Source organism: Malus domestica, chromosome 04, assembly GCF_042453785.1.
Source record: "Malus domestica chromosome 04, GDT2T_hap1".
Taxonomy (NCBI): Eukaryota; Viridiplantae; Streptophyta; class Magnoliopsida; order Rosales; family Rosaceae; genus Malus; species Malus domestica.
The window spans coordinates 31,524,407-31,550,298 of record NC_091664.1 but is presented as its reverse complement, the minus strand read 5'-3'; the positions used below and the strand labels follow the sequence as shown (position 1 = coordinate 31,550,298).

Sequence of the window (25,892 nt, the reverse complement as noted above, 5' to 3'; positions counted from 1 at the left end):
ATTGACTTATTCAACTCCAATGCATCCGCCGATTTAAGAGCAAATTTGAGATAATCTCATTTCTCGAATAGCACTTATCAACATATATACTGGATCAAGTCAGGAATCATTATTTATCATTATCTTCTCGTATAGAGAGAGAGAGGGGTAATGGTAGAGAGAGAGAGAGAGGGGTAATGGTAAAGAGATTAAGGCTTATTTGGATGTGCTTTTAAAATAACTGAAAGCGCTTTTAAAGAAAATATTTTTTGGTCTCAAAACCACTTAAAGTGCTTTTTAAAGAAGCACTAGTTATGTGATTCTTCCAGGAAGCACTTTAAGTGCTTTTCCAGAATTTACTTACATTTTAAAAGCACATCCAAACGAACTCTAAATTTGTAGGCAAAATTTTGAAAACGAAAAGACATTAAAGTTGATGATTGGTTTATTACTTAAACGTTGATAAACATGCTCATTCCTATGGGTGACACATCCTTTAGTTTGCAAATTATGTCTTCAAATTTTGCCTTTCTAGCATTACTCATAGGAAGAGAATAAACCCAAGCACTTCGTTCTTGAAGACGCTTTAAAATAAATTACAAGTCAAGTTTTGAATTTTGCACAAAATTTTGGAATCATCTTGTTGAGGATGAATTTCACAGCGATGAGAGGAGAGAACTTGCAAGTGCTTATAAGTAAGTAGTTGGGTTACATCTCATATTGCAAATTGGTTTTATAGTAGAACTTCAACTTCCTTCATATCAGAGCAGGTTGTCTCATGTGTGAAACCCAATGACCACACGTGCTCTACGACAACCTGTTTGTGTTGTCCACGCATTAGGCTTGAAAATTCGCTACACGTGAGTGAACGTGTTGACAATGAATCTAAAATTGATGAGAGGAGAAACTTTGTAAGTGCTTATAAATAGTTGAGTTATTCTCCATATTGTCAATTAATAGTATGATGTAACCTCAACTTTCTTCACATTTATACTAATATATTAGTGATTTGTTTTCAGTAGCTAGGGTTGTAGCTTATTTGTAGAAGAATGCTTTTATGCAACTATAATCTCTTTATTTCCGTTATATATACTTTTTCTTTATCTTTATTGTGTATGGATATAAAGTTTAACATTGAAAATCTAAAATAATATATTTTTTTATAAACAACTATATGTGTCAAATTCAATGTAGCATATGGGAACATATTAACAAAATAAAATGAAAAGTACAACAAATTAGGAGACAAGAAGCCTAACCTAACACAATCTAATAAAGTAATAAAATGCAAAACATAATGCAAAACTTTCTTCTACTACTTGACTAACCCTTGACTAAATAAGTTGTTTGTATATACACATGTAAATCTGGAAATTAAAATGAATTAATTTTGTATGATCTAATTTCCGAGGTAGCTGAGGCCTAGAATTTTCTTTGTTTGGGAGGGAAAAAGAAGATTTGACGAGGTGTACGATGATGGGGAGCTTTGGACCGACAACGCATAAACTGATCAAATGGGAATAAAAACTGGTGGTCCACTACTTTTAACAGTGGATGAAAGAGGAAGGGCATCGCCAATCGTCGTGTTTTCATATCAGAGGAACTTATAGTAAGAATCAAAAGAATATAAAAAAGTCAAGATAGCGAAAGGCAAAAACGAAAAAGCGATTGACAAATGGAGCAGAATCTTTCATGTGTGCACAGAAACAAAAGCTAACTGGGCAGATAGCAATACAGCATGCAAAGCAACAGAATATAAATAGCCAATAGACCTCTCGATTTTGATCACAAAACAAAACTCTCAATATCCAAAGTCGCAACTTATTTGGATACTTCGAGTTTTAGCTATACATATATAACACACACATAGATCTAGCTAGATAGCTAGTAGTACAAGTAGTTTTTTTATTTTATTTTATTTTATTTTATTTATTTTTTTTTAAATATATCTAAATTATATCTTATATATCCAAAAGAAAGAAAATGCCTCGGGACAGGGACCCCCTTGTTGTTGGACGAGTGGTAGGTGATGTTTTAGACCCCTTCACAAGGTCCGTTTCTCTGAGGGTGACGTACGGCAATAAGGAGGTTAACAATGGTTGTGAGCTCAAACCTTCTCAAGTTGTCCACCAACCTAGAGTTGATACTGGTGGTGACGATCTCAGGACTTTCTACACTCTGGTGAGTTTCCATCTTCCATCCATCCATCCATCCATATATGCTTCTTCAATTGACCTATTTTTTCATGAATTAATTTGTATACATATATATACATACAGAATTTTGAGAAAATGGGAAATTAACATGCACCGGTTTCATTAATTACTTCCACTAATTGCAGGTCATGGTGGATCCTGATGCACCCAGCCCAAGTGACCCCAACCTAAAGGAATATTTGCATTGGTGTGTATTTTGTTTCTCTCTCTCTCTGTCTCTCTCTGTACAGGGATATATATACATCTTTCCTTTAGCTTAATTCACTTGTTAAATAAATTTGCTAATATAGTACGAAGTAATTTGCCAACAATATTTATCAACTCGATCTCTATGCGTTTGTCTTTCAAAAGTGGGGAAGGAGTGTAGACGAAGAAGGATAAGGTTGGTGATGGTGATAAGTACTAATACTTCTGGTTGTACGAATGTTTCAGGCTGGTTACGGATATTCCAGCAACAACTGCGGCAAGCTTCGGTGAGTTGTTTCTACTGCACTTCCAATGCGCGGCCATTGGCTATATCAGCTTTGTCATTAACTACGGTTCTTTTTTATTTGAGAAATGTTAAGGAGTTCCTCTCAAAGTGGGACTCTTCATATACTTTTCGACACCTTATGTTTTTAGTACAATATTTTATAATGTTGACATGAGAATTGTGTCAAAAACATGAGATGACGCAAATAATTTCACTTTTAAAGAGTCTCATCAACATTTATCTTTTTGTTTATGTTTATTTGAGGGCAATCAAGTATAATTATACTTTTTTAGGATCTAACCATTAATTGTGTTGTATCATTAACAGTAAACAAGCCCACGTATATTACTCATAAACCTAGATTCAACTTGACTAGGTCTACCGTCTAAGTATGCAAGAACAATTCAAATTAAATCAAATAGCGAAGGGGTGACAATAATATTGTTCTAAACCCTAAACTTTGAATACAATTTGACTATGTCCAACAACTTAAAATAAATCTCATACGAAAAAAGAGTGGCAAAATTTATCAAATGACGTCACACATGATGACGAGGAAAATCACATATTGGGCCTCTTGGGCCTATAAGCTCTATGGTAAAGGTCTTTTCAGGATAAGGCTTTGTCTTTGACTAGAGTTTCCAGCGGTAATAATTTAAAGGAAAATTAATGAAAATGGTTTGAAAACTTTGAGTTTTAACGATAAGGATAAAATAAAAGGTAAAGTGAATAGTACTAGGTTTGAATTTTTAGTGTAAAATGTGATTTTTCGTTAAAGTAAACAAAACCTCCATAATTTAACTCAAACCCTATATGTCTGCCATTAAGGAACCCTTGTATTCAAAGAAAAACTAATGAAAAATGTTTGAAAACTTTGAGTTTTGACGATAAGGACAAGATAAAGGGTAAAGTGAATAGTATCAGGATTGACTTTTTAGTGTAAAAATGTGAGTTTTTTGTTAAAATGAACAATACCGGAAGCTTTTCGTTAAAGTTCATTATATTCAAGCATGGACACTGATAATGAAACCTATATATATTGATCATGCAGGGCAAGAGATCGTGTGTTACGAAAGTCCACGGCCAACAGTTGGGATTCATCGCTTTGTTTTTGTGCTGTTTCGCCAATTGGGTAGGCAAACAGTGTATGCTCCGGGATGGCGCCAAAACTTCAATACCAGAGACTTCGCCGAGCTTTATAATCTTGGATTACCGGTGGCTGCCGTCTATTTTAACTGCCAAAGGGAGAGCGGCTCCGGTGGGAGGAGAAGATAACTTTGATAATAATTATAGATAGGTAATCTATAGATCATAGTGTCGAAATTAAACGATAAAAAAAATGTAGTCCGTAAATGATATATACTACTACTACTACTATAGCATTGATAATAATAATTTGGCTTAGCTGGTGGGGGGATACTATACGTACTAGCTTAGCTAGTCTATCGATGTGTGCGAACAACTGGTATAGCATTTGGACATGCTTGTTTGACACTACATACTTCTCAATTTCCAAGAACTGCAACAACTAGCTATCGACATGCTTGCATGGCTCGGACTAAAAGCTGACTGTTTAAGTTAATAATAAAAGTGTTCGTATTCTTCGCTCCAAGGGATGAAGTTGTACTAATTAAATACAAAAGTGTCGTGTGTAATTGTCTATCTAAGACAATATGGATCAAAATATTCATAATATAAATGCAACCTTCCTGTTTAGTTGCCATCGTTGAGTTTGGAACCCTAATATTAATAATATGAGAAAATAGTAATGCAACACATGTTATAGATTTTCCTTGTATATAATGCAGCTAAATAAATAAGTCTCCAACACAATCGTTTCTCTCTTGAACTCTAATCCCACCTTCGATTAGATACTATAGAAACGATATATATGGGTATATCATACATGGTCCCATACACATTCATGTTACAATATGCATATGTATTCTTATATTAATAATTTTTAGCCCAATAAGAACTTCTGGAAGAGGGCTTGAAACTTTTGCATCTCCTGATGAGGAAGTGCCACCAAAATATTAACCCCAGTACCATTTGTTCCATTATCAGGCACATCTTGTTCAGGAAAGAACAAGATGATATCCTTCCTGTGATATACGACGGGACAACTGTACCTGGGCTTCCCCCATGGATATTCCACGTCAGCAAATCCTAATCTCCACCAGGATGACACCAACACCTCCCCGTTAGGAAAGCCTTTGCGTAACTCTCCCCAGTCGATGACGGACCTCGCATACTCATCTGTCATCCTTGCTGCCCCCTCAGACACCATCTCCACCGCTCTTGAGAACGGCCCTTCTTCCAGTTCCCTGCACCCAGCAGAAGCGTAGGCAGTCAGCACTCCATTCCCAGTGTAGCCCTGGGGCAGCGGCGGGTTCAGCCTCTGCCTTATGTCCACCGCATAAAGAATCCTTGACTCTCTACTTTCACCATGATCATCAACATATGTTGAAGATGACAATGCCTTGCACCGCCATATCAGGGCGGTCACCACGTTAAAGCTAGTAATCTTTACACGTTCTTTTGTACTACTAGCGATGGATTTTGCCTTCTCTTTGAGGTGAGCAATGTCGCTGGCAGTCAGCCGGAAGATCTTGAAGTCAAGCTCTTCTTGGGTGGCTTCAAACACTGTAGGGCGTCTGTCATGGCCGCCAACCTCAAGCTCATCCTCCTGCTTGCGCTCCAGGGTGGAGATATTCTCGAGCTCTTGTAACTCGGGGTGGATGAAGGTGACACGTGGTGGGGATCGAGCAGCTAAGATCTGACGGTCATTGTAAGGGATCACTGCCAAGGGCTTGTTAGCAGCCAGGGCAGCCAGATTGTCTAAGAACAGTCTGAAGCTTATACCGTCAAATGTTGCATGGTTGTTTGATATGCCCATCGCGAATCCACCACACTTAAATGTTGTCACCTGTTCAATTATTAGTTCAATTAATCACACGACAATTTTTCTGACTAATAAAACCACTCAGTAAATATTTCACCCTATATATATGTGTATATATAATTATATATTTGGTACATATATAACTTAGCTAGTAACTACAATATCTATCTAGTTATATTAGTTGATTACGTACTTAAGTATACGAAACATATAGGTCCAATCTAATTGATTATACAGTAACTACGTATGGTACATGTATCTGTATTTGTTGCTTAGTGCATATAACCATGTGAATCCCCATTTACAGAAACGTAGCATAAGAAGACAAGTAAATATGATCCAAAGAGCAAAGGCATGTTTGGAATTCTATTTGAATCTAATTTTTAAACTAAAAAACACTTTTTAAGTTTGAAGTTTAAATTTTTTTTTCATAGGACTATATTTTATAAAACTGAACTTAAGACTAACTTAAAAAATAACCTACTTTCTAAAAACACCAGAGTGAAATTTTAAACCTAAAGTTCAGTTTCTTTTCTATCTCCTGCCCTGCTCACTCCCAATCCTTTTTTTTTCTTCTCTCCTCCTTCTCTCTCTTTTTTCTTCTCTTTCCTCCAATTTACTCTCTTCTTTCTTCTTTCTCTCTCCTCCAATCCTCTATTTCTTTATTTCTTTCCTCCTCTTTCCACTTTCTCCCTCTCATGCGACCCTCTCTTCTTAGATCTCTTTTTCCAGTTTAACTTTAGATTTAATAATTTGCACGTTGTCAATTGTATGAGAAGTTCAAGTTTAGGGCAACACTATGCATTCCACATTAAGGAATAGGTTTTGCATGTGGGTCCCACACTCATGGGCATGAGGCATCGCTTTCTTATAAGAAACGAGTATGTCATGCATGATTATGACATCCTAATTCAACAACACATGACATTATTGAATAAGAACATCACCGTATCGATAAACACGTTCTATATGAATTGCATATTCTTCATTCTAACTATTCTCTAGAATTTTCACTAATTACATAAATTTGATGTGTCATTTTCTAACCTTTTATTTTCGCATTACTTTTGCTCAAAATTTTCTCTTGTGTCAGCTTCTCCAGAGGACTAGAGAATTATTTGAAGTAAAATTGTACTTTGTTAGTTGATGTGCCATATCATTTGCCTAATTAAGATGTCTACCTCTTCAACGAACAAGGCAAAATAGATAAGTTTATAAAATATTAGTGGGTTTCAATGTGTGTCAGAGAAATATGTTATGTTAATAAAATATTAATGGAACCCCAAATTGCCTTGTCTCCTCCGAGAGAAATTTTTTATTGTGTTTGGAACATGAGCAGTATATCACATATCATAATGTAAGTAAAGGAAAATTTTATTTTAAGATGTTAATTTTTAACACGAGTATCTCACTACTTATATAATGATGATACATGGCGTACCACCTCGTGTTTTGAACATATTGAAAAATCTCTCCTCCTCCACTAGGCTATTTTCCTTATGAAACTCTCCTAGGTATTTTTGTCTAGTCGTTGGAGCCACGTTTTGCTTACGTAGTCCCTGCTCTTAAGCTCCTCCTCTTGTAGTGAGATGCTCTTACTGTAATATGTACTATGTAGTTATACAATATATCAAACAGATTTGTAAGTGTCCAATCAACTCTTTCAAGAAAATATATGTTCTGAATGAATTATATCCTAGGTATGTTATGATATGATGTTTTCACTTTTTTCCTTCAAAGATGAAAAAAATTAAATTGTAAAAGGTTACATATAATTATGTCCTAATTAACGATAATTATAATTAAACAGATAGTTGAGCAAACAATTAATTTGCAGGGATGATTACATGTAACTTGTACTTGAAGGTTATATAACGGCCAAGAAGTCATAACCATGCATGTGAAGAAAATGCAATTTTGAAGGCTTGATGTATCACGTAATGTTAAAAGTAAATAATTAATTGGTAATATGAAGTTAGTTCAATTTTCCATAAGGACATATATAGTTTATAAACTTTTTGATGTGGGAGCACACGCAATATATACTCACACACACTATCATGTGTGGCCTTACTTAAGTCAAACACATAAACAACACAGGTGACATAGATTACATGTGATCATTGGATTTTCATATGTGGACTAATTAACATACTATAATAGAATGAGGAAAATTGAGATTTCATCCTACACAATGGGACGTAACTCAACTCCTCATATGAGCATCAATGGATATTTCATATATGAATTGTCAAAATTTCATATGAATGCTGATGTGCCCATTTGAAGGTGATGTCAAAATTTCTCTCATTCCAAGAGATTTGTTAAATTATTTCATTATGCATTGCCGTATTGGGCCTACTACTATAATTTTTAAGAAAAAATAGTTTAAAAGTTGTATTCTATTAGTGAATTATGAGACCCCACATATTATTAAAGGAATTTTAACGAAAAACTTCTGGTACTGTTCACTTTTTTTACATTAAAAAGTCAATCATATTACTATTCACTTTACCCTTTATTTTATCCTTATCCTTAAAACTCAAAGTTTTCAAACCCTTTTCATTAATTTTCCTTATTAGATAACCAAATTGACTCCATCTTTATTTGTTATAAAAGAAGACAACTAGAAAATAAGAAGTTAAATGATTCAGATGCCACGTCAAATATAGCACCTTTATCGGAGAAAAATGTGATGTCTTTTAGTACTAGCAGACATAGTTGACATATCATTTGGAGATACTCTTCTCTTAACTTTTCAAAATGGAACAATCTCCACATCCTCACATATTACGTAGGAGAACACATTGTATTTTACGAGACCACATTATACCATATATCTAGTAAAGATATTTTTGTATTGGTACGCAAACTCTACCTCTATTATGTGGTATATATATAGTGTGATTTTCTAACTTACTCGTCCTTTATAAGTAATGGAAGAGGAAATATTTTATGCACCACCAGTACTCCATGACCATGAGTATACATAAAAAACTAATTGGAGCTTGCATTATTAAGGCAATTGCAAACAAATTGGAACTGCTTTATTATCTTGTTAGCTAGCTTTATGCAGAACAAATGATGATGACCCAAATTATATGCGCAGGTACCTGCAGAATGAAAAGTGGCTGACGAAGACCATCATGATCATCACCAACAGCACCATCAGTAAGTTTCAGTAGTTGATCATGATCCATAGCGCTGCAAACTAGTTGTGCAAAGGCTGAATTAGGATAAACCAAGTCTCCAATCTCATCTAAAGCATACTCACTAGAAGCAACCACAAATCCTGCTCCGGCACCATTGCACTCGATCTCTAAGCGACCCGTGTTGGGGTTCACTTTCAACCTTCCCGCCAAAAAATCATAAGGCACCAATATCTTGGCGAGGCTGTCTCTGAGTTTCTCAGCTGCAATTTGGCCATCAGGAAAATCTTTGTGGGCACCGAAGAAATGGACAGAGTGGACGTCGAAATTAAGAACTTGGTCTATGTTGGATAGGAACATGGTTCTTTTCTGTGTCTGTTGGGATGGGAATACAAGAGATGAGTGGTGGACAGTGACCTTGAGGTCTTGGAGGAGACTGTGAGGAGGGTTTCCTTCACGCTCACGATCTTCATCTCCGCGGAGCTGGCTAATTCCCATGTTTCACTTAATTGGGCTAATTTTCTTCTTCTTCTTCTTCTTCTTCTTCTCCTTTTAGTGATAAGGGAAGGGAAGGGGGTAGCTATTTTCCTTCTATCTGTTCGTGTATATAATAGTTTTTAAACGTCAATTGTTTTTAATTACAGAGAATCCTGAATGAGACAGACAATACGTTGGGATGTGCTATCTACACATCCCTTTTTACTTCTTATACATTATTTGTTAATTTCTGTTTGTTGATCTTCTTCAATTCCTCTGATCCGAAAGCCGAAAATAAAAAAAGTGTGAGAAAAGTAAAAATGGGTATGTGGATATCACACCCCTACGTTGGTTGGACATGCACAAGCATTGACACACCAATTTAAGTTTTTTTTTTTTGTATTTTTTTTAAAGATAAATAGGGGTCAATAATTGAAGTTAATTTGTTACCTTAAGTAAGAAATATTGTGTATATATGGTTCGAGGGGACTATCAGTTTGTGACACGTCGTTTACGGCAGTTTGATCATTGATGCATTAGATTAGTTTGTTCACGCTGGGGTGTCATGTATTCCTTATGAACTTTGATGGTTTTTACTAGCGTGCAGGTGTAGATGCACGGTTAATTAACTTTTTTCTTTTCATAAACTGAAGCTGCATAAGGGACCACGTACGACAGCGATGTCAAACAATTTCCATAATGCTCAAGCCATACGAAAATGATTAAGATTGAAAAGTATATATGACGATGACCATGGACGTGGAGGGAGGCCCTTTAATATGAAATCAATGATCCCTTAACTATAAAACGAACAGCTAAGCTGCTAAGGTACGTAATTAATTCCATTTATTGGCTTGAACAAGGCTTCGACATTTCATTAGGAAAGTAATTAGAATTCAATTAATTATTAAGTATACAAGTATGTAACAAGCATGCATGATCATGAAGGAGCAGAGAACTGTGATCAAGAATAAAAACTTTCACATATCTTCATTTTATTAGTACATGATGCTAGCGACGTGTAACATTCAACTCCTAAATTATGTAAAATTATTATCGAATAATTTAATTATAGTCGAGTTGATAGTTGTCACAATCAATCAAAGGGATGGGAATGGACCGGCTGACCTTTGCTCAATACAAAGGCATGGGAGCTGTCGATCGGCATTAACTTCCCTAACCACTTTCATCAACTAATAATTAATCTTGCTAGCTCTTGACCCTTTTCACTTCACCCGTATCTATATACGTAGATAAGGAGATGATCAATAACATTGAAGCATCACCTCCAAAGAACTTATGATTCACCTGTAATTTCAAATTCAAAGAACTTATTGGCAGTATGTGTTGTAGGTGATGCGTCCTAATAATCTCATTAACATATGATCCATCTTTTGGATATAACCATTTTTTTTTGTTAATGCATTTATACATAATTTAAATATGTCAAAAGGAATTTCAGAACAAATGCTGATCGTTTAACTAGGAATTCTCCGGTACTTAGATGGTCTAATATTCCCTCGTGTTTGCGTTGATCATTCATCAACTTCTATGCTTGGTATAAATGGGCATACAACCCCCGCAGTTGTTTGATGTCAACCGCTCTGGTTGCTCGACGTCGAACACCGTGATTGTTTGATGTCGGTCACTACTACTTTATCTTGATATGGACGTTCACATGCTAAGCTGGGCATTTGATGTCCATGCTTCTTGAGTAAAAAATAATTTTTTTCGAGGGTATTTTTTACTAATTTTGTCAAAGAGTTTTTGAAAAAAAAATAAATTTACGAGAGTATTTTTATTAATTTTTTATTTTTAAAACTCGTATACTTCTCTTTCCACCCTTATTCAGGAGATATTTTTAATTATGACGGGAACACAAGTAGTACACCACGTGTTTTAACATGAGTAGTGAGAAGTTTTATTTTTAAGTTATTAACATTTTAGCACATATATCCCATCATTTATATAGTGACACGTAATGTACCATCCGTATAACGGTCAAACTGAAAAATCTCTTCTTACCCAGCGCATTGCTCCCGCCTGACCCTCCCCCTCCCCCTCCCCCTCACCCTCACCCTCACCCTCACCACAGCACTCCGCACCCACCCTTCCCAGCGTCATATACAGCCCAGATTTTACTTTAGAAAATGGCGTTTAACTCTTTATTTTAACCCAACAAATAAAATAACAATAATTAAAATGTTATTGAAGCAAATATATTGATAAATAAAATGAAAGGGACCAAGGGCATTAACCTTTAATTTTTAACAGATTCATGCTTTGCATGTTGATGATGACTTGATGAGCCATGATTAAAACTCAACACTCATTTGTGAATAAATAAAGGGGTGTGATATCCACATACCCATTTTTACTTATTTCACACATTTTTTATTTTCGGCCGTCGGATCGGATGAATTGAAGAAGATCAACGGACATAAATTAACAAGGAGTGTGTGAGAAGTAAAAAGGGGTGTGTGGATAGCACACCCCTAAATAAATCGTATGTGACATTAAATTGAACTCTTCTATAAACTTAAGTTAATGAAATAACCACATTTATGCGTGTATCTATATGATGATTTGCAAAGCTAGAGATCGGTCCGTGACTCCATGTAAATATTTCTCTAGTCACACCGCTAACATTTTGGCAATTTTTTCTTCTCATCACAAGAACATATGGCTACACATGAAACATCTTGGTGATAAATTTGAGGAATCCTTTAAGGATCTCAAATAAGCTTATATATATGTATATATAATGTTTTACTACACATTATATAGATAGATACGGATACATCTAAGTTACTAAGAAAGGAAGGGACCATTTGGTTTCGTAGAGTAGAGTGCAGTCTTAGTGTTATTGACCCCACGAGGAGAAGGAGGAGGACAAACAATAGGGAAAAGGGGTGGCAGTTGAGTCTCACAAGTCTTCATAATAATGGCGGTGACATGTATCGGTATCATCACGCGTGTGGCTCAACTGAAACCTTGCAATTTCTATCACAAAAGCAGCCAAGTTTTGCGGTGTTAGTTCCAACAGCTCATCTATCTGTTCCAAATTAAACATTAAAAACCGACAATTAATTTTTATTTTTTTTAATTTTTTTTTTAGGTAACCATTAATTTATTATTGAAGCATCCATATATCCATAATATCCATATATTTAATGAAAGTGGACTAAGTCGTACCACGATCAATGCAATACAATTGTAAAACAACATTAAGTTATTTTGGTTTCTATCTTCCAGGGAGATAAAATTTTAAGGTTTTGGTAAATATTGTTCTGATATTCTTCTTCTCTCATAGAGGAATATATAAACTTACACAATCTCCTATAAATTAGGAAACAAGGATCCCAAATACACAAGGATACTGATTACATAATTATATACCCAAAATATCTATACGTTCCTTATTCTCCAAGGTTGACTCACGCAACACTCCCTCTCACGTTAGTGCGTAAATATCATATAGGCCCAATTTGTCAAGTGAGTCCTGAAACACTCTCGCTGACACTGCATGAGTTAACACGTCAGCCAACTGGTCTTCAAATCTTACATACGGAATTTCCACCAACTTTTCTTTGATAAAATGTCTATCCACCTCAACATGTTTTGTACGATCATGCTGAATTGGATTATTAGCTATTTCTCACGCAACCTGATTATCACAATACAATAGCATGGATTCACGTGGCTTGAACCTGATCTCTGTAAGAAGAATCCTCAGCCATAATAATTCACAAACCCCATGTGCCATACCACAATATTCAACCTTTGCTGTTGACCTAGCAACCACATTCTGTTTCTTGCTCCTCCAAGTCGCAAGATTTCCTCCAACAAATATAAAGTACCCTGATGTAGAGCGTCTATCAGTAATATTCCTAGCCCAATCAGCATCAGTGTACCTTTTGACCTCCAAGTGCCCATGTTCCTTGAAAATCAATCCATTTCCAGCTGCACCTTTCAAATAACTCAATATTTGCATTATTGCAGCCATGTGATCTTCACTAGGAGAGTGCATAAATTGATTTATTACATTAACAACATATGCAATATATGGTCTCGTGAGAGACAAGTAAATCAACCTTCCTGTGGAGCCAAAAATATTCACTAGGCGACACGTGGACTTTTGGACAAAAGAGGACATAAATACCCTCGAGGCATACCAGGATTCCTACGCGCGAGGAGTGGGCAATCATCTTTCAATCAAGTCAAAAGTGCCCAAAAAAGGTAACAATTAAAAACCTCTTTCATCAAATCCTTTCTATAAGGTATTTCCCAAGACCTCGTATTTTCTATTTCATTATTTAGCTAATCAATTAGCTAAATAATATATACCTACCATATCTCCTAAAATCATCCTTAATAGTCAATAAAATCACCCAAATTAATAGCCAAAACCGGCCACCACTATTCACATCCTCACCTTTCCCATTTTCCTTATTAAAATAGTCATTCATTTTTATAACCACCCATTTATTCTTTTCATATTTAATTAGCCAAAAAATTGGCTAATTAAACATGAAATTGAACCCCACAAAAACCTTATGGCCGGTTACCATTATTCAAAATGGGGCAAGGCCTAACTCTATAAATAGGCCCCTTTTCTCACCAAAAATTCATTCCAATCCTCTTGCAAAAAATCCTAAACACTCTAAACACTTTTTCTCTCTAAAATTCTAACTTTGGCATCAGAGGTTTTTCGGCCAAAGCTCCCCTCATTCATCGTGGGCGCGTGAGGCTTTTGGCCTTAACCTAAGGTGCTAGTTGTTTTGTAGGTGCAAAATCGTCCAAGATCGAAGAGGAGAAAATTTGCATCCACACTTCCTACTAACCTTTGGTATCTTTCCCTGTTTGCTGGGACCTGATCCAGGTAAATCGACAACTGATGCTTTTGAATTATAGGTGTTTTTATTGGTTTACATGCCAGCATCCTTGTCTCAGACAAAAGGTCAAGAACATACTTCCGCTGAGATAAGTAAATACCATCATGGGAACGAGCAACTTCAATTCCCAAGAAGTACTTCAAACCTCCTAAATCTTTCATCTCAAACTCCGTAGAGAGATACTCCTGTAGTTTCTCCATTTCTTCTGTATCATCACCTGTGAATACCATATCATCCACATATATTATTAAAAAGGTAACCTTTTCACCCCTGCGTTTGATAAACAGAGTGTGATATGCATTTCCTTGTTGGTAACCATATCTCTTCATCACATCAGTGAAACTTCCAAACCAGGCCCTCGGCCATTGTTTGAGTTCATAAAGAGCCTTTCACAGTCTGCACACTTTACTTGTTATACTATGCACTTCATACCCAGGTGGAAGCTCCATGTATACTTCTTATTCCAGATCTTCGTGTAGAAAAGCATTTTTTACATCAAATTGTTTCAACGGCCAATCCAAATTAGCAGCTAAAGACAAAAGAACCCGTATAGTGTTCATCTTTGCTACCAGAGCAAATTTTTCTTGATAATCTACTCCAAAGGTCTGTGTGTACCCTTTAGCAACCAACCTTGCCTTGTATCTGTCGATGGTTCTATCCACCTTGTGTTTGATGGTGAACACACATTTGCACCCTACTGGTTTTTTTCCTTGGGGTAGTGTTTCCACGCTCCAAGTTCCGTTTTTTTGTAAAGCCTTCATTTCAACCTCCATTGCTTCTGTCCATCGATGATCCTGCAAAGCTTCTTCCACTTGGAATTTTAATTCCATCCATTGTATTCACCAATGCTTGGTACTTGGGAGATAACCGATGAGTAGAGACATACTTTGCAATTGCATATCTCACTTTTCCATTCAAAGAATACATGTAATGAGGTTTCCCACGATTTTGTCTAGTAGGCAATACATAAGTACTTTCAATGTTAATCAAATTATAAGCTACATCAGATTGGGACAAACTTACCTCACGGATATCCTCGGGCACCTAGACAGGTAAAAATAGAGAAGGGTTATTTCTTGAAGTGCTTGGGCTATCCAAAATTTGAGTCGGAGGGTGCGGCTCACTGCAACATGGTCTATTACTCGCGCTGGGCTCATATTGCATGCTAGGCTCAGAGAAGCCCTCGACTCCTAGACCTTCAAGCCCACCTGCCTTATCTTTTGAACTCAGCAAGCCCATATTAGGCTCACTAATGCTACTGGGCTCTTGGTGACACATTTTGTTGGGCTCACGACAATCACTTAAACCCACTGTTGGGTCTCGGCTGATCATAGGTGGTTGGCAGATTCCACCACTGCATATTTCACACTCACAGTGGCCATCCACATGCGCAGTTGGAATATCAATCCAACTATAATCTTTAGTGCTAATCTCCCCCTGAAGATTATAGTAGGTGTGGTAAGTAAGAAAAAACATCTCATGCTCAGAAAATGTAACGTCCATGGTGATGTACATATGCTTGGTAGGTGGATGATAACACTGGTACCCCTTATGTTGACCATTAAATCCTAGAAAAATACAGCGAACTGCACATGGATCCAACTTACTGCGTTGATTTTTGTAGAGATGCACATAGGCCACACAACCAAAGATATGGGGTTGCAACTGAAGTGAAGATGGTAACGTCACATGGTCGGCAAAAAACTTCCATATGAGTGTGAAAATTATGCACTTGTGAAGGCATTCAATTCATGAAATAAACAGAGTATCTGATGGCATCCGCCCAATAGAAATGATGAGCGTGAGCACCAATAAAGAGTGCTCGAGTGGTTTCCAAAATATGCCTATTTTTGTGTTATGCAACTCCATTTTGTTGTGGGGTTTGTGGGCAAATGGTCTCATGAAGAATGCCGTGCTCCTGAAAATATTGAGAAAGTTCGGAATTGAGATATTCCCCACCATTATCGAACCTTGAGGGGCAGAGAGTACTGATTTTTAACCATGCAATAAAACTGGTGAAAAATTTGACCAACATCACTTTTATGTTTCATAGTATAAAGCCATGTCATTCTGGTGCAGTCATCCATAAATATAACAAACCAACGAGTTCCATAATTAATAGCTACTGGAGAAGGCCCTCATACATCAGAATGAACTAACTCAAAAGGAACTGTTCTTTTTTTGAAACTTAAATTATAAGAAGTACGATGACTTTTTGCACGAATGCTATCACTACATTGGAAATCTGAGTCTGAAACACCATTAAATAAAGACGGAAGCAATTTTTTTAAATAACCAAAAGATACATGCCCTAATCGACGATGCCATAACCAGATTGTCTTATTCTTGCTTGAGTGACTGATGCGTACTTGATTTACTCGACTTGCATATACATCATCCACATAATATAACCCTTTCCTTTCAGTACCACGCCCAATTATCACCCGAGTATGGATATCCTAAAGTAGGCAAAAAAATGAGAAACATTAGCACAACACAATCTAATTGCTCAGTAACTTGACCAATAGAAAGTAAGTGATTGGATAAAGGCAGAACAAGTAGTGCGTTGTGAATAGACAAAGATGGAGTAAGGGAAATAGAACCCGCTCCCGTTACATAAGTAACATTACCGTTGGCAGTAATGACCTCTTGTTTAGACGGTGAAGTCATGTGATAGAATAATGATGCATCATAAGTCATATGATCTAAAGCTCTAGAGTCAATTAACCAACCAGTATCTCTTTTGGTGGATGTTATTAAAACAATACTGATTTTACCTAAATCCTTTGAGTTGTCGCTCATTGAGATTTGATTGATTAAATATAGGAGTGGGCCGGTGTCATCTCATGTGGACGCTGCCTCTGAAGTGGACCTTGCAGTTTAGGCTGTTGTGATTGGGTTGGACGAGGAATGGGCTGGCTTGTTACAACAGCAGCCAATCCTCGGGCCCCCCTTAGTTTTTTCAGGTTGGGCTTTGAGCCCAGTTTGGCCCCTTTGTACACTAGGCACTCTTTCTGGTCCAGTATATGGGTAGCCATGAATTTCAAAATAGGTATCCTCAATATGTCGTGTTCCATTACAGTGATTACAATGGAATTTATCTTTATCAATATCTTCCTGGGTACGAGATGGTCAAGTGCTGTCATGCCCCAGACCCGGAGTTGGTAATAAAACTCGAACCCGAATCCGAAATGTGAGTTAAAAGCTCAATAAATAAATAAAAATTGACACGGGTTGGAAAATAAACTCCTCTTATTTAAAATAATTCATGATTATCAAACAAATCAAGAATTCTTTACAACCTACAGTAAAGAGATGAATAAACTTTCTATTCTCCAATCTAATCCGATCTCATCTTGCCTATTCTCTTGAATATCTAGTTCATAAACTTGCATAATAATAAAGGGATGAGCTTTAATAGCTCAGTAGGTACATAACCTTATCACAGTTAATTGACAATATTAAATCAAGTGTCATGAAATCATATAGCCAAATATCAAATCATTATTGATAATAATGCATGAATGCAATGCAACCTTTTCAGTTACCCCTGTTAATTTATATAATAAAACACGCGGACCTGCACGTCCCATACCATGCATTTTACCCTTGCAGATGTGGTTCGAATGTTCTATTATAGAAATTAACCCCCATATGATATCCCAAGTTCATAAACCCCTTTTGCTAGTTGTTGATGCACAAAATCAGTGAGGACTTTGGTACAACAGAAAGTGTTAAGTTTGTGACCTTTGCTAGATTGCTCCGGTCACTAGTATGGATAAGTATGCAAATGGATAGAGACAGGGAAGCAAACACAAGATGTATGTGGTTCACCCAGATTGGCTACGTCCACGGAGTAGAGAAGTTTTCATTAATTGTGAAGGGTTTACACAAGTACATAGGTTCAAGCTCTCATTTAGTGAGTACTAGTGAATGATTTAGTACAAATGACATTAGGAAATATTGTGAGAGAATGATCTCTATTTATAGAAGAGAGTTTCTAGTTTCATTATGACATTGACACATGTCGTGTTGTGATTGGCTTCTGATGTTGACACGTGTTGCGTTATGATTGGCTTCTGATGTCGACACGTGTCGCGCTGTGATTGGCCTCCTGGTTGGAGGGAAACTCTTTTGGGTCCTTGACGGTATAACGTTGACTGGTGCTCAGTAGTTTCGGGATTGGTCAAGTATAGTATAAACAGTGCTCCCCTAAGTTCCCGAATGAGGGAAGCTCATCGGTTCGGGACTTGCAAGATCCAAGCCATTGAGTAATCACGAAACTTCGAAGTACCGAAGTGTGGTATCATTTTCACTTGCCTTATCTGTCTTATATGTAGATGTGGTGTCTTTTCTGGAAGTACTTTTCCTTCATCCAAGGGTGGTATTTTTAAACGATGAAGATGCACAAGGTAATGTATCAATTTCACTTGAAGCTTACTTGTAGTTTCAGGCTTGGTCAAGTGCGATACAAACCCTATAGTAGGAGTCCCCCAAGTCATCGAAATAGGAGATTTGCCGAATGAGGTAACAGAAAAGGTAAGCAATCAGACTTCTAAGCAAGCAACATGGATCGGAGTTTCAACTTCGGCTTCCGGTTGATTGTTCTCATTCTCCTTGTGTCGTAAACAGCAACAAGGATAAAGAGAAGCAAATGGAGAAGAAATGATATGAGATACTTTTGCTTTTGAAGAAGTAACTTTCCACAGGCTTATTCTTGAACTGGGCTGGAGGGTTTTCTGGTTTCCTCCAGAGTATAAGGCCGACTCAAGAATTTGAGGGTCAAAACAAGTCTATCAAATCTAGAGTACGTTCGACCCTGATGATATGGGATACTTTTGTTGTTGACAAAGTAGTGGATGTATTGGCCCGTGCTCTGTTACGCTTGTCTCTACATGCTTCCTTGTATCATTCTCACTTGCCTTATCTGTTCCTCAGGCAGATGTGGTATCTTCTTTGGAAGCATAAGATATTGAAGATGCGTACTCGAGAGCAATGACAGGTAAGTAGTCAGGCAACGGTTTCCAGGCAGTCAGTTCCTGACTGGAAGCTTGATTCCAAGTGTTGACTGATTGTTTTCTTTCTCCTTGTTTTGCAGGTAAGAACAAGGCCAAAGGAAAAGACATGGAAAATCATGATATGGGATACTCTTGCTTTTAACCCTGATTATATGAGATACTCTTGCTCTGGTGTGGCTTGTTTGCAGAGGTATTATCGGGGGGAAAAGAAGCTGAGTATTTCGAGAGACTCTGTTGAGAGTGCCATCCCGGATGTGAAGAAAAGTTAAGCATTTTTTTATATTTGCAAGTTTGCCTGGCTGTGGAGGATGAAGGTCGACATATATAGGAATTGTCCCAACAGCGAGTGGTAATGCTGTTCCTTTACCCTTCTCGGTCATAGCAATGTAGTGGGAGCTGCAAGATTCATGTGTTTTAACTTTGTCAGAGCACTTTGAAAAAGTGGTCTATGGTATCTGGAAAGCTGATGTTGCGTGTGAAGATTACAGACAAGCTTTATCCAAAGAAATCTAGCTCTCGAAGTTCGGAGAGCGGTGCCTCTTTGGTTTTCGAATAAGCAATCCTGTCGGGGATCTGGCTATCGAGATTCGGAGAACGGTGCCTTTTCGATTTTTAAGAAAGCAATCATGTTGGGAGTCTGGCTCTTGAGATTTAGAGAGCGGTGCCTCTTCGATTTTTGAGCAAGTAATCCTGTTGGGAGTATGACTCTCGAGATTCGGAGAGATGTGCCTTTTCGATTTTTGAGCAAGTAATCTTGTTGGAAGTCTGGCTCTCGAGATTCGGAGGGCAGTGCATTTTCGATTTTTGAGTAAGTAATCCTGTTGGGAGTCTGGCTCTCGAGATTCGGAGGGTGGTGCCTCTTCGATTTTTGAGCAAGTAATCATGTTGGGAGTCTGGCTCTCGAGATTCGGATAGTGGTGTCTCTTCAATTTTTGAGAAAGCAATCTTGGTAGGAGTTTGGCTCTCGAGATTCGGGGAACGATGCCACTTCGATTTTTGAGCAAGTAATCCTGTTGGGAGTGTTTTCTCGATGTGAGTAAAGGTTGAGAATTTTTGCCAGTCTGCCTTGCCACGGAGCACAGAGGTTGACACACACATGGATTTTCCAGTTATCAAGCAATGGTGCTGTTCCTTTACCCTTGTGGGAAATGGTAGGGTAGCTGAACCTTCAAAATTTATGTGTCTAAACTTTGTCAAAGATCTTTAGCAAAGTTATTTGTGGTACCCGAGGAGCTGCTGTTGTGTGTGGAAAGTGGTGCCTCTTCGGAATCCAAAGAGTGGTGCCTCTTCGATTTTTGAACCAACGACACTGTTGCCCCTTTCTTTTATAAGGGCAACAATTGTGTGCAAGAAGTACATTCATATAGTTATTGCTTGTAGGAATTTTCCCCTTATTTCAGAGATTTATTACACCTCATTTCTCCTTCATCATTTCTGAGAATGTCTGGCCCATCCGACTGTCGTTTTGACTTGAACTTTGGTGAAGAGGCAGCCATGCCTTCTCAAGATAACATATGGCGCCCATCCTTCTTATCCCCTACTGGTCCTCTTACCGTTGGGGACTCTGTGATGAAGAAGGATATGACCGTTGCGGTGGTGGTCATGAACCTTCTCACTCCCAAAGATAACATACTACTTTCCAAACGGTCTGATGAGTTGACTGTTAAGGATTCTCTGGCTCTCAGTGTTCAGTGTGCAGGTTATGTGTCCAATATGGCCCAACGCCTATTTGCTCGAACCCGCCAAGTTGAATCATTGGCGGTTGAAGTGATAAGTCTCAAACAGGAGATCAGAGGGCTCAAGCATGAGAATAAACAGTTGCACAAGCTCGCACATGACTATGTTACAAACATGAAGAGGAAGCTCGACCAACTGCAGGAATCTGATGGTCAGATTTTACTTGATCATCAAAGGTTTGTGGGTTTGTTCCAAAGACATTTATTGCCTTCGTCTTTTAGGGCTGTCTCGCGTAATGAAGCTTCAAATGATCAACCTTCAATCTCTCCTCCTTCTGGGGTTCTGCCTAGTACTGAGGCTCCGAATAATCATCATCTGGTGCCTCATTTTTCTGGGGCTTTGCCGACTGCTGAGACTCCTCCTGAGCAACCTTTATGAAGACTCTATCTTGTTTGTTTATTTTGATTCATGTATATGTACATATTGGTAATTTATCGGAGATATCAATAAACAAGATTTGCTTCATGTTAACGTATTGTGTTAAATACACCAAGGCCTTCTTCACTAAGTTCTTTGAATTTTTCCTTTTGTTGAAGCTTGTATGTTGAAGCTTTGTGAGTAAAACATGTAGGTTGAGGTAGTGCTCCTTTAATTTCCCGAGTGAGGAAAACTTCTCGGTTGGAGACTTGAAAAAATCCAAGTCACTGAGTAGTCGTGAGACTTCCGAGTATCAAGGTGCAGTAGCATATGGTAGGAGTTCCCCAAGTCTCCGGTCGAGGGAATTGACGAATGAGGTGTCTTGCTAGTAGCTAAGTTTCCAAAGTAACAAAACTTCACCATTTTCCTTTCTAAGTGGTAGCCCAAAACTCCTCTTTCATATATATTTGTTATGAAAGTTGTTAGGCCCAAAGAAAATGAGGCCTAGGCAATTTTTTTTTTTTTTGAATTTTCAAATTTTCGAAATTTTCGAATTTCTAAATTTTTAAATTTCCGAATTTTTGAATTTTGGAATTTCCAAAATATATATATATATATATATATATATTAAGCTTTATAGGTAAAACTTTGTAGGTGAAGCTTTGAGGTTGAAGTTTTGTTGGGTACCATGAATTGATTTTGCTTCACACTACCTTGATCAAGATAGTGTGAAGCTTTTGTAGGTGAAGCTTTTGTGTTGAAGCTTTGTAGGTGAAGATTTTGTGTTGAAGCTTTGTAGGTGAAGCTTTTGTGAGTGAAACTTTTGTAGGTGAAGCTTTTGTGTTGAAGCTTTGTAGGTGAAGCTTTTGTAGGTGAAGCTTTTGTGGGTGAAGCTTTTGTGGTGGGTGAAGCTTTTGTGGGGGAAGCTTTTGTGGGTGAAGCTTTTGTGGTGGGGGAAACTTTTGTGGGTGAAACTTTTTTTGGTGAAGATTTTATGGATGAAGCTTTTGTAGGTGAAGCTTTTGTAGGTGAAGCTTTTGTGATGGGTGAAGCTTTTATGGATGAAGGTTTTGTGGGTGAAGCTTTTATGGGTGAAGCTTTTGTAGGTGAAGCTATTGTGGGTGAAGCTTTTGTAGGTGGGTGAAGCTTTTGTAGGTGGGTGAAGCTTTTGTGGTTGGTGAAGCTTTTGTGGGTGAAACTTTTGTTGGTGAAGCTTTTGTAGAGAAGTTATTATGGGTGAAGCTTTGGAGTTGACGCTTTATAGGTGAAGCTTTGGAGTTGACACTTTGTAGGTGAAGCTTTGGAGTTGAGTGGGTACCATGAATTGATTTTGCTTCACACTATCTTGATCAAGATAATGTGAAGCTTTTGTAGGTGAAGCTTTTGTGTTGAAACTTTGTAGGTGAAACTTTTGTGGGTGAAACTTTTGTAGGTGAAGCTTTTGTGTTGAAGCTTTGTAGGTGAAGCTTTTGTAGGTGAAGCTTTTGTGGGTGAAGCTTTTATGGTGGGTGAAGCTTTTGTGGGGAAAGCTTTTGTGGGTGAAGCTTTTGTGGTGGGGGAAGCTTTTGTGGGTGAAACTTTTTTTGGTAAAGATTTTATGGGTGAAGCTTTTGTAGGTGAAGCTTTTGTGGTGGGTGAAGCTTTTATGGATGAAGGTTTTGTGGGTGAAGCTTTTATGGGTGAAGCTTTTGTAGGTGAAGCTATTGTGGGTGAAGCTTTTGTAGATGGGTGAAGCTTTTGTGGTTGGTGAAGATTTTGTAGGTGAAACTTTTGTTGGTGAAGCTTTTGTAGCGAAGTTATTGTGGGTGAAGCTTTGGAGTTGACGCTTTGTAGGTGAAGCTTTGGAGTTGAAGCTTTTGTTGGGTACCATGAATTGATTTTGCTTCACACTATCTTGATCAAGATAATGTTAAGCTTTTGAGAATTTGTAGTTGTCCTCCATTGATGAAGCTTTTATTGATGAAGCTTTGTTGAATTTCCTTTTTTTTTTTTTTCTTTTTTTTTTGAGAAACTAGAAATTTGAAAATGTAGGACAGACAACATATACAAATTTTGCTTCCACACTGTTGAGCAAGAGATTGTGATGCAAGCCACACCTTGTAGTAGTCGGAGGTTTGGATGAACTATATAAATTGAATTTGCTTCGAACAGTCTTGAATTTGCTTTGAAGGTTTGAGAATTGTAGTTGCCCTCCATTGATGAAGCTCTTGTTGGCACCATAAATTGGTTTTGCTTCACACTGTCTTGATCAAGAGTGTGTGAAGCTTTTGAGAATTATGGTTGAATTCCTTTGATGAAGCTTTTGTTGGCACCATAAATTGGTTTTGCTTCACACTGTCTTGATCAAGAGTGTGTGAAACTTTTGAGAATTGTGGTTAAACTCCTTTGATGAAGCTTTTGTTGGCACCATAAATTGGCTTTTCTTCACACTATCTTGATCAATAGTGTGTGAAGCTTTTGAGAATTGTGGTTGCCCTCCATTGATGAAGCTCTTGTTGGCACCATAAATTGGTTTTGCTTCACACTGTCTTGATCAAAAGTGTGTGAAGCTTTTGAGAATTGTGGTTGAACTTCTTTGATGAAGCTCTTGTTGGCACCATAAATTGGTTTTGCTTCACACTGTCTTGATCAAGAGTGTGTGAAGTTTTCTACGAGTTATAATGTTTGCATTGTTACAGAGGGGAAATGTCTGAAGCAGATGCAAGAGGGCTGAATAGTTTGATTTTCATATGCCATGCACTGAAGTTGTTGTTGGCTTGCAATAAGACTTTGTTGGTGACTATAACTCTTGTTGGGCATAAGTGCTCCCCTAGTTGAGTTGTCAAGCTTGAGGGTTTTTTATTATTTGTGAATGCTAGGAGTTCACATGTACAAGTTGTACCACTCGTCTTCTGGTAGGTGGAATAAATGGTGAATTGCTTTCATCACTTGGTTGGTGGTACGAATGTGAGTTCCTTCATCACATTTCATCATATTTCATCACCTGGCTGGTGGCACGATGATGAGTTCCTTTTTCACCTGGTTGGTGGCATGAATGGCAAGTTGCCAAATGATATTAGAGTACGGGTTGTACATTTCATCACCTGGTTGGTGGCATGAAGGAGAGTACGAGTTGTACATTTCATCACCTGGTTGGTGGCATGAAGATGAGTTCCTTCTTCACCTGGTTAGTGGCATGAGTAGCAAGTTGCCAAATGATATTAGAGTATGGGTTGTACATTTCATCATCTGGTTGGTGGCATGAAGGAGAGTACAGGTTGTACATTTCATCACCTGTTTGGTGGTATGAATGACAAGTTGCCAAATGATATTAGAGTACGGGTTGTACATTTCATCACCTGGTTAGTGGCATGAAAGAGAGTACGGGTTGTACATTTCATCACCTGGTTAGTAGCATGAAGATGAGTTCTTTCTTCACCTGGTGAGTGGCATGAGTGGTAAGTTGCCAAATGATATTAGAGTACGGGTTATACATTTCATCACTTGGTTGGTGGCATGAAGGAGAGTACGCGTTGTACATTTCATCACTTGGTTGGTGGCATGAAGGAGGGTACGGGTTGTACATTTCATCACCTGGTTGGTGAGAATAAAGGCAAGGTGTCTAGGCATATTGTAGTAAGTGTCGAATGACACAAAGTATGTTGAACCCTTTCAAAACACAGTTGGCTTATGTATGAATGTGTTGGAATGTATGATTGAATGAATATACTATGAAGCTGTTCGTTTATTTGTGTACTCTTATTGACATATACTTAGACTTTGTTTCATGTTGAAGCTTTGAACCCGAGTGTTTCATTGCTAGGAATGCAAGAGGATTAGAACCGAGTTGTCTAAATCACCTCTTTATTGAATTCATGCCAAATAGTCTTCGTTACATAGGATGCCGAACGGCTAAAGCTTAACACTTGTACAATGTAAGTTTACTTGTAATAGTACTTTAAGTGATCATCGTTCCATGGATGGCCAAAGGTCTTACTATCAGATCTTCTAAGCTTGTAGGAGCCAGGGTGACTGATGCCAACAACTTCAAACGGTCCATCCCAATTTGGACCAAGTGTTCCTTTACTCGGGGACTCTATCGTAGAGTAATCTTTTCTTCAATACCCAATCCCCAACTTTAAAAGAACGAGGTTTGACCCTTGAGTCATAGTAGTTGGAGATGCACTGCTTGTAGGCGACATTCCTCAAGTGAGCTTGGTTTCTGTGTACCTCGACTAGATCTAAGTTGAGGGTAAGTTGTTTGCCATTTTCGTTTTGCATGTAGTTATGGACTCGGAACGTTGCTTGCTCAAGCTCAACTAGGACAACTGCCTCTGTACCAAAGGCAAGTGAGAATGGGGTTTCTCCTGTTGATGTCCGATATGAAGTGCGGTATGACCAAAGAACTTGGGGTACAAATTCTGGCCAACAACCTTTAGCCTTGTCCAAGCTGGTTTTCAAAGTTCGGTTGATTATTTTGTTGATAGTTTCAACTTGTCCATTAGACTGGGGATGAGCTGGGGAGGCAAAACATAAGTTGATGTTGAACTTAGAGCAGAACATCCTGAACTTATTGTTATCGAACTGTCGGCCGTTGTCAGTGACTATCGCATTTTGGAGCATGAGACTTTCTTTGGTTGGATTTTTCTTAGCAAAGACCACATTTCCTACCTATGTTGGGTAATTGACTTCGCGGACGAAGCCTATG

General features: G+C 37.8%; 3 protein-coding genes across 3 annotated transcripts; 1 reads left to right on the top strand and 2 right to left on the bottom strand.

The window, feature by feature from the left end:
* Positions 1 to 1,962: 1,962 nt before the first annotated feature.
* Positions 1,963 to 3,942, top strand: LOC103434295 (protein HEADING DATE 3A). Its single transcript, NM_001293881.1, is given in 4 exon segments — positions 1,963 to 2,160; positions 2,321 to 2,382; positions 2,628 to 2,668; positions 3,719 to 3,942. Coding segments are annotated over 4 exon segments (525 nt in total).
* Positions 3,943 to 4,430: 488 nt separating this feature from the next.
* LOC139195383 (acyltransferase GLAUCE) lies at positions 4,431 to 9,441 on the bottom strand. The gene is made up of 2 exons (XM_070820906.1): positions 8,686 to 9,441; positions 4,431 to 5,596 (listed from the first exon to the last, which is right to left on the bottom strand). Exons 1-2 carry the CDS (start codon positions 9,217 to 9,219, stop codon positions 4,631 to 4,633), a joined length of 1,500 nt encoding a protein of 499 aa, XP_070677007.1. The 5' UTR covers positions 9,220 to 9,441; the 3' UTR covers positions 4,431 to 4,630.
* Positions 9,442 to 12,124: 2,683 nt separating this feature from the next.
* Positions 12,125 to 14,542, bottom strand: LOC139195114 (uncharacterized mitochondrial protein AtMg00810-like). Its single transcript, XM_070820311.1, has 4 exons — positions 14,503 to 14,542; positions 14,043 to 14,310; positions 12,953 to 13,214; positions 12,125 to 12,253 (listed from the first exon to the last, which is right to left on the bottom strand). The coding sequence occupies exons 1-4, from the start codon at positions 14,540 to 14,542 to the stop codon at positions 12,125 to 12,127; spliced, it is 699 nt and encodes a 232-aa protein (XP_070676412.1).
* Positions 14,543 to 25,892: the final 11,350 nt, after the last annotated feature.

What these genes read in the sequence shown, in the direction of transcription:
- LOC139195114 (XM_070820311.1), bottom strand. Translation starts at nt 14,542, where the DNA reads ATGGAGCTTCCACCTGGGTATGAAGTGCATAGTATAACAA. An exon ending in TGAAGTGCATAGTATAACAA is followed by an intron (nt 14,311 to 14,502) that starts GTAAAGTGTGCA and finishes TGGTATTCACAG; the next exon opens with GTGATGATACAGAAGAAATG. An exon ending in AACAGGGAAAGATACCAAAG is followed by an intron (nt 13,215 to 14,042) that starts GTTAGTAGGAAG and finishes GCACTCTCCTAG; the next exon opens with TGAAGATCACATGGCTGCAA.
- LOC139195383 (XM_070820906.1), bottom strand. Translation starts at nt 9,219, where the DNA reads ATGGGAATTAGCCAGCTCCGCGGAGATGAAGATCGTGAGCGTGAAGGA. An exon ending in AGCCACTTTTCATTCTGCAG is followed by an intron (nt 5,597 to 8,685) that starts GTACCTGCGCAT and finishes ATAATTGAACAG; the next exon opens with GTGACAACATTTAAGTGTGG.